The sequence below is a fragment of the Grammomys surdaster genome, unplaced genomic scaffold (assembly GCF_004785775.1).
Source record: "Grammomys surdaster isolate TR1022 unplaced genomic scaffold, NIH_TR_1.0 225, whole genome shotgun sequence".
In the NCBI taxonomy this organism is placed as follows: domain Eukaryota; kingdom Metazoa; phylum Chordata; class Mammalia; order Rodentia; family Muridae; genus Grammomys; species Grammomys surdaster.
The window spans coordinates 5,908,184-5,920,226 of record NW_021604670.1 but is presented as its reverse complement, the minus strand read 5'-3'; the positions used below and the strand labels follow the sequence as shown (position 1 = coordinate 5,920,226).

The window sequence follows — 12,043 nt, the reverse complement described above, 5'->3', positions numbered from 1 at the left end:
TGACGAATAACACAAGGAAATAGAGGTGGGGTAGCAGGAGAGGCTGAGGGGCGATGGAAAAGAGCTAGGGGCACCAGGTTGTACCAAAAGATGGAGTCTTTGGGGAGTGCAGTTGGGATGGGAGGAGGGGCTGGTATAGGCAGGCTACCAGAGCAAGAATACTTATGCAGAGGGGAATGGAGGGAGAGGAGGCTAATGAAAATCATCCCACCTGTGTCTCAGCTCACTGAGGGTCCCTGGTAGCAAGTGATTCTCGAAGGTTGACACAAGAGTGGGGATGGGCTAGAAAGGGAATGCTGAAACTTTCTAGTGGCTATCCCCAGTTCCCCATCCCCTACTGCTACACACCACCTCAATTTCCCTACCTTTTATACTTCCCTCCCATCTCCTCCCACACCTGATCCTGCCCCCCCCATTTTCCATCCCCCTCCTCTTTCCTTCCCAGGTCCTACCCCCCCTCCACCTCCTGTTATTATTTTGTTCCCTCTTCTAAGTAGGACAGAAGCATCCACACTTTGGTCTTCCTTCTTCTTGGGCTTCCCATGGTCTGTGAGTTGTATCATGGGTATTCTGAGCTTTTTGGCTAATATCCACTTATGAGTGAGTACATACCATTTGTGTTCTTTTGTGACTGGGTTACCTCACTCAGGATGATATTTTCTAGTTCCATCCATTTGCCTGCAAATTTCATGAAGTCATTGTTTTTAATCGCTGAGAGGCTGGGAAGGAAAATGTTAAAGGGGACTCCGAGGCCTCACCAAGAGGAGAGGCTGGGAAGGAAAGTGTTAAAGGGGACTCTGAGGCCTCACCAAGAGGAGGAGTGGGAGGAGTCTCTTGTAGGGTGCAGCAGGAAGACCAAGAGTCAGTCTCTCTGGGCAGAGATGAAAGCTTTACTCCAGTAATTTTGAGTTTCTTTGGGGAGTAAAAAGCATGTTGAATATAATATCTGTATTTTCAAAATTCTATATGAGAAGAGCCACCCCTAGAAGGTGAAAGAGACCATGTTTTCTGCACTTAGAAAAGTACATGTTTACCCATGTCTGTTTACCACATACACGATTTGATACAGTGAGAACAACAGTGCAGTCACTGTGATAAGGGAATCTGCAGATTTCTGTTATAGCAACGTTAAAATCTGCATATCTATACACTCTTACTACTTACTAGGTTTAAAGACAAAAGCAAACATTTTCTGGTGTGAAGTTTTGCGACATGCCTCCTACCCTTCTTCTGCCTTTGGGACTACCTCTTAAATATCTGCTTTGGTGAGTGTCAGAGTCTAAAGTATATGGAAGGACCTGTGACATCTGTTTTTCTGACCTTTCACTTAGCATAATGATGCTTGAGGTGATGACTGTGTTAACTAGGTTGACTCAGCATTCTTTACTGTGTTCGGGAATTCATTTTGTACTTTATAAGTGCACATGACATGAGTATGACATGACTATTCCTATTCACTTATAGGTCAAACACTAATGGGAAAGGTAGACTATCTTTTCACGTATATAGAACCTTCTTATTCCCTTAAACTTGATTTTCTATAAATAGGCATTGATATTTGCAATCATGAATTTTGCTTCTCCTCCTTGGATAATAATTATTTACAATTATCTTTATAAGCATTGGGCCAACTACATTTCAGATGCTGCACAAGGCACAGGGCTACAAAACTCTGTCCCTCCCCCCATACCAGACTTGCTAGTCTCTTGTTCCACAAGCTAAAGAAGTTCCAGTATTTGTAAACTTTAAAAGATCCACATCTGGGGGCCAAATTGACTTACTTTTGCACGTAACGGAAGGTTTAAGTGTTTAAGGAACAAATATGTTTAAAAGCATGCCCAGTGTAAATGTAAACTGTATCAATAAATATGCTGCCCTTGCCAAAAGATACGAACTATTTCTCACCTCATCTTCTTTGGTAATATATTAATTTGAGAAATAAGGAATCGATAGGGAAGTTTTGTGTATTTAGTTCAGAGGCACCTCTTTTTACTCTCAAGTTGTTTTCTAGTTCCTCTTCTCTATTTTAGATGAATATTCACTATATTTGACACATAGAAACATAAAGTGTCAGTCTTATGTTTTACTATGAGCAGATTTTAAGAATAAATGATTGAAATCATTTTCTGGATTTATTACAAAGGACAGGCAGTGAGCATTTGAATTTTTTATCATTTGGGATTTTGTGGTAAATGTATGAAAATACATGAACTTTTAAAATATTTGTGTGAAAATGTAAGTGTATGGCATGTATGGGTGCCTGCAGAGGTCATAATATCCTGGACCTGTTATGGTTGCTGGGAACTGAATTCTGAAGAACAGCAAAGGCTTTTAACCATGGAGATCTCTCGAGGCTCAAGTTTTTATTTTTATTTTTTTAAATTGTGTGTGTGTGTTGGGGGTGTGTATGCACAAGTATCAAGAATGCAGTTTTCTGTAGAGGAAGAGGTTTTAATCCTTGAAACTGTTGTTTTAGGTGGTTGTGAGTCACCTGTTACAAGTTCTTGGAACTGAACTGAGCCATCTCTCCGGCCTGGAAAATACACTTTAATGCCAAATCTTCCACATCTTGGAGTCTACCTAAACTGTTTATTCTTTATTAAAACAATGATGTATCAATTGTTTCAATGCAAAATGAACCAGGCCACACTGGAAGCCCCCCAGAGTACATCCACAATTTGTTCAGCAGATAGCAGTACAGCCCATGAGTCATCATTTGATTTCACTAAGTTCATACTCAATCTCCTTTTTGGGAAGTAGCCCAAGGTAACTGACTCGATAAACAGGCCTGTCATCTAACAGGACACCTAGAATAGCTCCCTTTAGACACTATACAGGAACACTGAATAGAGAAATAAACAGCTTAAAGATAAAAGCAACGTGTGCTTTGCCACTAGGAGTGTTACAGTTTCATGAGAACCTGAATTTCTGGAGGGGTGCAGGCTATAAGCCCAGTACTTGGGAGACGAAGGCAGGCGTAGGAAAGCACTGTCTTGAAAAGGAAGGAAAGAAGGGAAAAAAAAAACCCAACCAACCAACCAAAAAGACCAACCGAACAAAAACAAGAGGCACTTCAGTCTCACCTCTGCTGAGGAGCAGATGTTACACTGTTAAAGGTTTTCCTTATTAAATACACTGTTACTAAAGAGCAACTCCAATGTAGAAAATTTCTAAAGGGGTTCTTAAACTATTTTGAATAGAGTAAACTGCTACACAGTAAAATTCACCATCGGGCGGTGTACATGTGGCGTCTGTCAAGGCAACTGTGGGTTCACTATTTTCCTTGTGGAGCTGGAGGTGACTCCTCGTATTCTATAAATGCCATCTTGCAGGTGAATTCCCCACACATGACAGTGCACAGAACCACTCAGAGCCTCTCATCAACTCTCCAGGTTTCCCCTCTCACCTGAGGATCATGTGCATTTTGAGTTCACAGGGGAAGGTACTGACTGCTCCCACCCAAATGTCAAGCTGTCTCCAGTTCCCACAGCAGCAGCATCTTGTGGAGATTCAAGAATTTCCCTTGCTACTTTACACCACGTTCTGAAAGGTACATACAATACTCCTTGGTGATTCTCGTGGCTTCAGGGTGAGGATCAAGAGCCAGATTCAGCTGCTTTGCCTTCCTGGATGGGGTTCAAGTTCTGGAAGGCCTGCAGGCTGCTGATCCTCTTTATGCCTGTAGTCTTCCTAGATGGGGCTGGGGAGAAAAAAGTCCTTGCAGGAGGCTGAGGGAACCTGCCATCAATCTCCAGTGGCAGCGTGCAGATACCTTGCAATATCACGGTGGCCCTGCTCTTCAGCCAAGTCTACGGGGAGGCGGCCCCAGGCATCACACACATCCAGCCGTGCCCCAGCCCTATGCAGCACCACAAGCGTGTCCAGGAAGCCCTCCCGAGCTGCATCGTGCACAGGTCTGGTGAGGGTGGCAGGGTCGGCGCAGTTGGGTTCTGCTCCGTGGAGCAGCAGCAGTTCTGCCACCTGGGCGCTGCCCATCATCATGACCTGAGGGGAAAAGAAGACAAAGAGCTCAGAGGTTACGAAGGGGATGTGAAGACGCTAGCAAGCTTCAGGTGTCTGGTTTCTCATTTGCTTACTCAATCCACTCCCCACCCATCATAGCCTAGGCTGAACTCAATGGAGTCCATTTTATTCTCCACAGGTGAAGCAATAAGAAAGAGTGGAAAAATGGCTTATTTCTTATATGGAACGTTGGACAACAGAGATTTCGTTAAGTGATTTGTTAGCTTAGTTTTTTTTTTTGTATTTTACCGTTTTCCTGAAAATCGACTTTTCCCCTCACATAATTTCTGACTATGATATCCCCCTCCCTCTACTCCTCTCAGCTCCTCCCCATCTCCCCTCTTATCAGATCGGTTCCCTTTCTGACTCTTGTTAGAAAACAATCAGGCTTCTAACTGATAGCATAAAATATAAAATAAAACCCTAATACATCGGAATTGAACAAAACAGAAGGGAAAGGGCACAAGAGAAGGCACAAGACTGACTGAAGAGACTACTCTTTCACACACTTGGGCGCACTATAAAAACACTAAACTGGGAGCCATAATATATACACAGATCTGGTGTAGGTCCACACAGACCCAGTGCATTCTGCCTCAGTCTCTGTGAGTTCTTATGAGCATATGAGCTTTGGTCATTTAGAGGACCTTTTTTTTTTTTTTCCCTCTTGGTGTTCCCCATCCCCTCTGGCTCTTACACTATTTCTACCTTCTCTTCTGCAGGGTTCCCTTAGCCCTGTGGGGGAGGGAGTTGATGGAGACATCCACTTAAGCCTGAGTGTTCCAAGGTCTGTCTCACTGCATATTGTCTGGCTGTGGGCTTCTATATCTGTTCCCATCTGCTGTAGGAGGAAGCTTCTCTGATGATGGCTGAGCAAGGCCAGACATGTGTAAGTACAGCAGAATGTCATTAGAAGTCATTTTGTTGCTATTTTTTTTCTTTTTGAACAATACTATTTGGTTTTACCCTAGTTTGCTGAGCTATAGTCTCTGGATCTTGGTCACTCAAGCAATATCTGGTTCCATCTTGTGGAGTGTGCCTTTAGTCAAGTCTGGCATTGGTTGGTTACTCTACAAAGTTTGTGCCAACCTTGCCCTAGCATATGTTGGAGACAGGACACCAGAAACCAGGCTTTCTATGCACAATTTTATATTGTTTTCCTCTAGCCTTCTAGGTGTAACCAACCATATATGCTGGTTAGTTTGACACACTAATTTGCGAAGAGGAACCTCAGCTGAATGAAAAGCCCCCACCAGAATGGTCTGTAGGCAAATCTGTGGGACATTTTCTTGGTTAATGACAAGTGTGTGTGTGTGTGTTCCAGTCCACTCTGGGTGTGTGTCTCACATGTGGACCTGGAATAAATGTGGTTGAATTTGAGCCTTGAGCAAGCCAGTAAGCAATGTTCCTCCATGATCTCTGCTTTGGTTCCAGCCTTGAGTTCCATCAGAAATGCACTGTAGCAATTAAATGTAAACCAGAGAAACTCCTTTCTCTCCAAGTTCCTTTTAGTCATGGTGCTTCTTACAGCAACAGGAAGCAAATGCGGATACCACATAATGGTGGTTGTTTTGTTTTAAGAAGTTAGAGCAATGCTTTACAGGAAAAAAACGAAACAAGGCAGTTTTTAAAAAGGTCTGTGCTCACAAACTGTATTGTGATCATTTGAGCATCGGAGATCAGGAGAAAGCTGTCACATTCCAAGCTTATATAACATTATGGGAACAAATTATTCAGCATCTTATAACATTTTAACTTAGTATGATATACAGTGGAAAGATTAGACATACAGTGAACATACACTGTAATGTGAAATTAACATTCATTTATATTGTACAAAATTTTAATGGTAAGTGGTATTTTTCTCTGTATAAAAAGTTTGATTAGTACCTAAAATCACAAAGATGCATAATTAAGAAAAACAAACAACAATGTTTTGAAGATGTAATCCCCATTGCAGCTATTTGTGTATGTTGTACACTGTGCAAACATTTGCTTCTACATTTTAAGTTAGTAATAAAACAGGTTTTGGCTTCTAACTGTCCTAAACAGTCACTTCTGGTGGGCCTATGTGCTTTGGAATTTACACAGTGGCAGTAGTCATGTGCCAGTTTTTATTACATTAATATTAGAAACATTTCTTTCTTCCTTCAAGAAACACAATAATCCCTTTCTTTCTTTTAGCGAGGTAAGGGCTAATTTTACAGCCGCCAAAAGATTTAAAAGTTTTTAGTAAAGAAAATCATAAATAAACTTTTTTATATGGTCTTTATACTTACTTTACAATTATTTTTTGTTACTTTTAAGATATTCTTTTGTTAAACACCTCTTTTTCGTATAAACTAAGGAGGAATGATACTTATTTTCCTAAAAACCTACTCTAGGAACAAGAGCGCTGATTTTCATCATCCCAGAGAGGGGTGGTGAGGTGAATGAAAAAGGCGACTATAGATATCAACAGGAGAGCACAAAAGCATTGTGTTAGATCTTCAAGAAAGAAAGTCAAGAAAGAAAGTCAATACTACAGCAGGTTTAGTAAACACAGAACAAATGTATCTCAGCAGTCCATAGAATGTTTAGGGAACCCCTTTGTCCTTCCGAAAGGACCCAACAGTTCTCTTGGGAGGGCTTTGCCTGTTCGCAGTGAAAACTACACACTGTTGCTGCCCGCATACAAGGAATTAAATGCTGGGTTTGCAAAATCCTTAGTCCTATGAATGCGATTAAGTTTGAGGAAAAAGAAAATAAAAAAGATTCATACCGTTGTTCACAGTGAACTCTCTCGTCCCACACACTACAATTTTTTGGAATTCCCTGAATCTAGGCCATGTAACTGGTAATCTCATTTTTATCGCGTCGTTCTCTCTATCTGACCCTCCCTTTCCCACTTTGCTCCCGGAGTGGCGGTCTTCTTTCTGTGACTGTAAGATGGCAGAATAAATATTGGTATTTTTTTTTTCCACCATTGCCAAGATTCAGAGGCTGGAGACGTTGCTCACGGGTAGCGCACTTGCCCAGCACGTACGGAGGCCCTGGGTCCCAGATCCAGCATCGCAAAAGGAAGAAAAAGCCAATCTAGTGCAGAGGGATATTTCGATCGTTTTTGTTTTTCAGGATTTTTGCTCTTGCAAAACCTGCCTCCCGTCGGGCACGCACACAATCAGCAGCAGAGGGCTGCCCAGGTGGTGCCCGGTTACGACTCGCAGCGGCGGAGGGCACCGCGCTCGTGCGCCCTCTGCCGGCAAGGCCTGAGGACCCCCGCTACCTGGATTGGGCGCCTCCCGAAGCGGTTGACGGCGTTGGGATCTGCGCCGGCTTCCAGGAGCTGCCGCACGGTCTCCACTTGCCCCCGCGCCGCGGCGGTGGCCAGGCCCGCGTCACTGCCGCCGCCCAACATGCCCTTGTCCCCGGTCGGTGGGATAAATGGTCCTCTGCCGGCCGTGAGATTGCTATAGCCTCGTCTCTGAGCGGCGGCTCCTCTCTGGGAACCCAGCAGCTTCGGTGAGCGTCCCGGGAACGCTCTAGCGCTAGCGCCTGCGAACCTCACCGCGGGCACAGCCGACTCGCGCCGGGTGGGGAACCCGCCGGCACTGAGCAGCAGCGTTCAGCACCGCCGCCGGCCCCGCCCCCTCAGACCACGCCTGCTAATCTAACTCCGCCCACGTTTGGTTACGTCATGAGGCAGATGGGCGGGATCGGGGGCGGTATCCGAGAGTCGGAAGGTCTTAGACGCCTGCGCAGAACATTGAGTTTCCTAATCTGGAATTTACCGTGGCCGGTTGGCTATTTTTGAAATAGTTGTCCCTCTACACTCAGCAGGCGGAACAGAGGTCTTTATTTAGCCCAGGCCTGCAGGTTTCGCTCTGGAGACCTTAATCGCTCTTTTGCAATCGTCTGACTGAAAGAAAGCCTTTAGGGTGAAAATTTTCCACTGAAGCTTTCTGAAAGCGACAGCGTCTGTCATGCAAGGTTAGGTCATCTCTAGGCGGTATTTGAATTTAACGAGTTTCACATCTAGCATCAGACCGAGCAGTTTTCTTTTGACAATGTCTTCCTATTTAGTCAGCCAGAAAAATAATAGAGCATTCCAAGGATCCTGTTTTGCCTGTCTTTACATTTTTTCTCTTGAGCTCTGGTTGTAATTCTGAAGTTAAAAAAAAAAAAATAGAGAAAGGTAACGTCACGTGCACAGAAAAGTAGATCATAAGGATTTAAGATCCCTGGACGTGTGCCTGTACTCACCTACTTGGGAGACTGAGACAGGAGGGTCCTGAAATCTAGAAGTTCAAAGACAATCAGTATATAACTAACTAGACTTCCTTCCAAAACCCTAAGGTCCAGTTCCACGTGTATACTATATATCTTAGTTTGCCCTCTTACCGGTTTAAACCTACCTCAGCAAGTATTTGATTTTTAGTTATCATGTGTAATAAAGAGCATTTATGCAGGAATAATGAAACAATAAAACTAGGGTGTAGTGCTGGGCCTGTCATTAAACTGGGTGAACCTGTCATTAAACCCTCCTCTGAAGATGTAAAGATCAAGTGCTGCATTTCTCCCTAATCTTCCTAGGGGAGACTGAACATACTGCTTCAAAGTTTTTAAATGTTACAACTGTTGCTACAGTGAAAGAGGAGGAGAGCCACACATTGTTTCCAAATAACTCTGGGCCCAGATATGCTGTGTGAGAATGGCTGGGCAGTTCTTATTTACAAAACAGGTTCAGAGTGCTTATGAAGGATGTCTTAAAGAAAGTCAGGTGTTTTATTTATAAAAACCAAAGACTTGAGAACACATCTTCTGATACACTTGTGTCAGATTCCCCATTTAGAACTATTTGCTGACGACTACTCCACTCAGTCCTCAGCAGAAGACTAGAAGTCTGCTTCTGAGTGAAAGGTGTTTATAAACTGTTTATGTCCCCCATGCCCCTTGGGAGTCACTCATTTACTGTCGCCTGTGTACACAGGAAGAATGGGAGCCAGAGGGAGAAAGATGGGTAGTTTGAAATCAGAGCTTCTGAAATGAAAGACATTGGTGTTTTACTAGCAAGTGGAAGAACTAAACCAGAAGGTTGATATTGGTGGGTGTGAAGCAAATAGATTCTAGGATATTTTTACCAATAAAACTTTGCTACTCTGAAATTTAATTCACAGTTAGATGTAGCACAGAGGGCTGTGTGTGTGTGTGTGTGAGAGAGAGATGTGAGCATATTATGTGTGCACAGATGTGGAGGCTAGATGAGGATGCTGAGTGCCGTGTTCTACCACTTTCTGTCTTATTGCTTTGAGGCAGGGTCTTTCTTTGAACCTTGAGGTAGACCGGTGGCCAGATCCTCTGGTTCTATCTCTGTTCTCCCCTTCCCCCAGCATTTACAACTGTGTCTTGGACAATCCCTGTCTTTTATGTAGATTCTGTCATCCAAGCTCAGATTCCCATATTTATACAACACTTTTACCCACTGAACCATCTCTGTAGATCCAGTAGTCTGACTTGTAAGGATGTTGTGGGGATCAGTTTTTTCCTAATGGATCCATCAATTTTAAATGTAGTCCAACATACCTACATTGAATATTGACTATGTCCTAAATCCTAACTTTTAATTTGAGGGTAGATTTTAGTGTGTTCTTTTTACTGAAAGATATATTTACTGGGTATTTTGGGTATTAGTTTGATTTTATTTATTTATTTATTTATTTAGTCCTTTCAGTACTTGTGACTGAACTCAGACTCTTGTGGATACTAGACAGTTTTTCTGCCATGGGACTGCATCTCCGGCAAGTGCTGAAGGTGTTAAAATATTCACCACGACCACACTGCTTCGCATAACCGAACAATGAGCTTTGAACTTCTCTGAAACTTGGAAAGTAAAAGGTACTTTACACCAATTTCTAAGTTACCTTCTGTATAGTTCCTGTTTCTGGGAATCAAAACGTTTTATAAATGAGAAAATGCAAAATAATTGTTTTCCTTTGAAGAAAACACAAGAAAATCACGGTAATACAGGGGAAAAGCCGATGAGCAGAATGACTGAGAATTTTCCATGAGAAAGAAATGGGAGCTTTACTCATCAAGTTGAAGGAAAAGCATTTGGGGTTAGGGGCACCGCTTGCCAAGCGCGCGATCGCAGTAACCAGCACCAAGGACAGCGACAACCCGTCCTGCTGGTCTGGGTGGTCCTTATCCTCAGCGACCGATTCTGGGGACACCAACCTTGATGATTTAATGCCTTCTCCCCCACCTGCCACCACCTGTAATCCCAGCATCCCGGAAGCTGGGGCAGGAGGATTGTGGCAAGTTTAAGGCCAGCCTGGACTACAGGGTGAGGCCTTGTTTTAAAAGATCACAAACAAAATAACAGGAAACACCCATAAAGAAACTCAATGGGCTCCCCCCCCCCAAAAAAAAAAACCAACCCAACCTGCTTAACTTGTTTTTCAGATATTATTGTATTACATAATATTATCTCTATAAGAATAATATTCACTATATTTGAAAGAAGGAAAAGAAATTAACATTCTATTTCCTGTTCCAAGTGCCTTACAAATGCTATTATTACATTCTATCTCTGTAAAGGTCTTATGTAACATGCACTGGTAACATAACTTTACAGATAAGACAAAACAATGAGAGAAATAAGAAACGTGTATATTACCCAGTCACTAGAGGTGGGATCTGCACTGTGTGGCTTCAGAGCTTCTGCTCTCTGCACTGAGTAGTGTGTAGCAGCATCTGTAGTAGGCTCAAAAGGAAAGAAGCAATAAGATGGCAAACAATTACTTTCTACACTGCTTTCTTTTCCCCAGGTAGATAACACCATAGCAACCCTTAACAGACTTGAACGATGACATTTCACGTGTAATACCGATATGATAATACATTTATCCTTGACATCAGAGCAGGTGAGATAGCTAAGCGTTTGATATGTCTCTGGAGCCCAGGTGGTTCCAGGATGAAGAACAACCTGACGTTTGTGGCTCAGGCACCGTGCGAGATGAATCAGGGCGGAGTACAGTTTCAACAGAAGTGTGTTAGCTGTACCTGGGTCAAGTGGAGGACTCATTAAGTCAGGAGACAGAAAAATCAAATGATAAACTGGCTTTAAATTTGGAGATCAGGAGGGGTGAGTTTGTACAATCAACTCTAATATTGTATATCATGAAGATCACTGAGGATATTTATGTGCTAGTTCATGCCACTAGATACAGATTCACCTTAAAGTGTGAATAGAAGTAGGTAAGTGGTCACAAGGAGTAGTGATGTAACAGTGGCTGCCATTTGTGTGTTCTAATACAGTATCTCCAAGTGGAGAGAGGAAGAAATACAGAATCATTTCTGGGATCTTTTCAAATTATATACAACCCACCTCCTTTGTAGGAGGCTTGGTTTTTCTCTATTCCATTAGTTGGTAATTATTATCCCAGGATTCACACTACATCCCATTTCGTGTCTTTTATGTCACAGTGTTCTTTGCCCCCTTCTTGTCCTGGACTTTTGAGACAGGGTTTCACAAAGTTGCTCAGTCTGGCCTTGTCACAGATCCTAGGCTGCTCTTTCACTTTCTACCTCCCCGTGTCAGTCTCCTAAGTGCTGGGATTATAGGCATCAGCACCACTGATTTCTCTGATAATCTGTCATATCTTTAGGGGGTTGAGGAATAATGGTATCTTGACTTTACTTCCTTCATTTTCCAGGGGGTCTAGCTCTCAAGAGGATATGCTCTTCTTCGACACCTGATCATCTACATACAAGAAGGTCAAGACAGGCACTAAGTGTTTTTAAATTCATTTGCAAGTTTTCTAGATGATGAGTTATCTCTTGCGTATTCTAAAAATGAGTAATGATTTGAAGATTGTTGTACTTAAGATTTAAGCAGTGTGCTTCAGTCCTGTAGAATCTGTGTTGATCTGTAAGCCCTATCTTTGGTCAGTGGCCTCTGTGAGTTGGTTCCTAAATTTTTTTGGTATGATTCAGTGGTCTTGTTTAAAAATCTTTTGATTTTTGGTATGACAGTATATTC

The 12,043-nt window shown here is 42.7% G+C and overlaps 1 protein-coding gene and 1 long non-coding RNA gene across 2 annotated transcripts; one reads left to right on the top strand and one right to left on the bottom strand.

The window, feature by feature from the left end:
* Positions 1-3,072: 3,072 nt before the first annotated feature.
* On the bottom strand, positions 3,073-7,420 carry LOC114625979 (cyclin-dependent kinase 4 inhibitor B). Its single transcript, XM_028773355.1, has 2 exons — positions 7,289-7,420; positions 3,073-4,005 (listed from the first exon to the last, which is right to left on the bottom strand). Exons 1-2 carry the CDS (start codon positions 7,418-7,420, stop codon positions 3,745-3,747), a joined length of 393 nt encoding a protein of 130 aa, XP_028629188.1. The 3' UTR covers positions 3,073-3,744.
* On the top strand, positions 4,888-11,790 carry LOC114625980. The gene is made up of 3 exons (XR_003712161.1): positions 4,888-4,912; positions 9,725-9,897; positions 11,718-11,790. It is a non-coding gene; the product is annotated as an uncharacterized LOC114625980 (long non-coding RNA).
* The last annotated feature ends 253 nt before the right edge of the window (positions 11,791-12,043 follow it).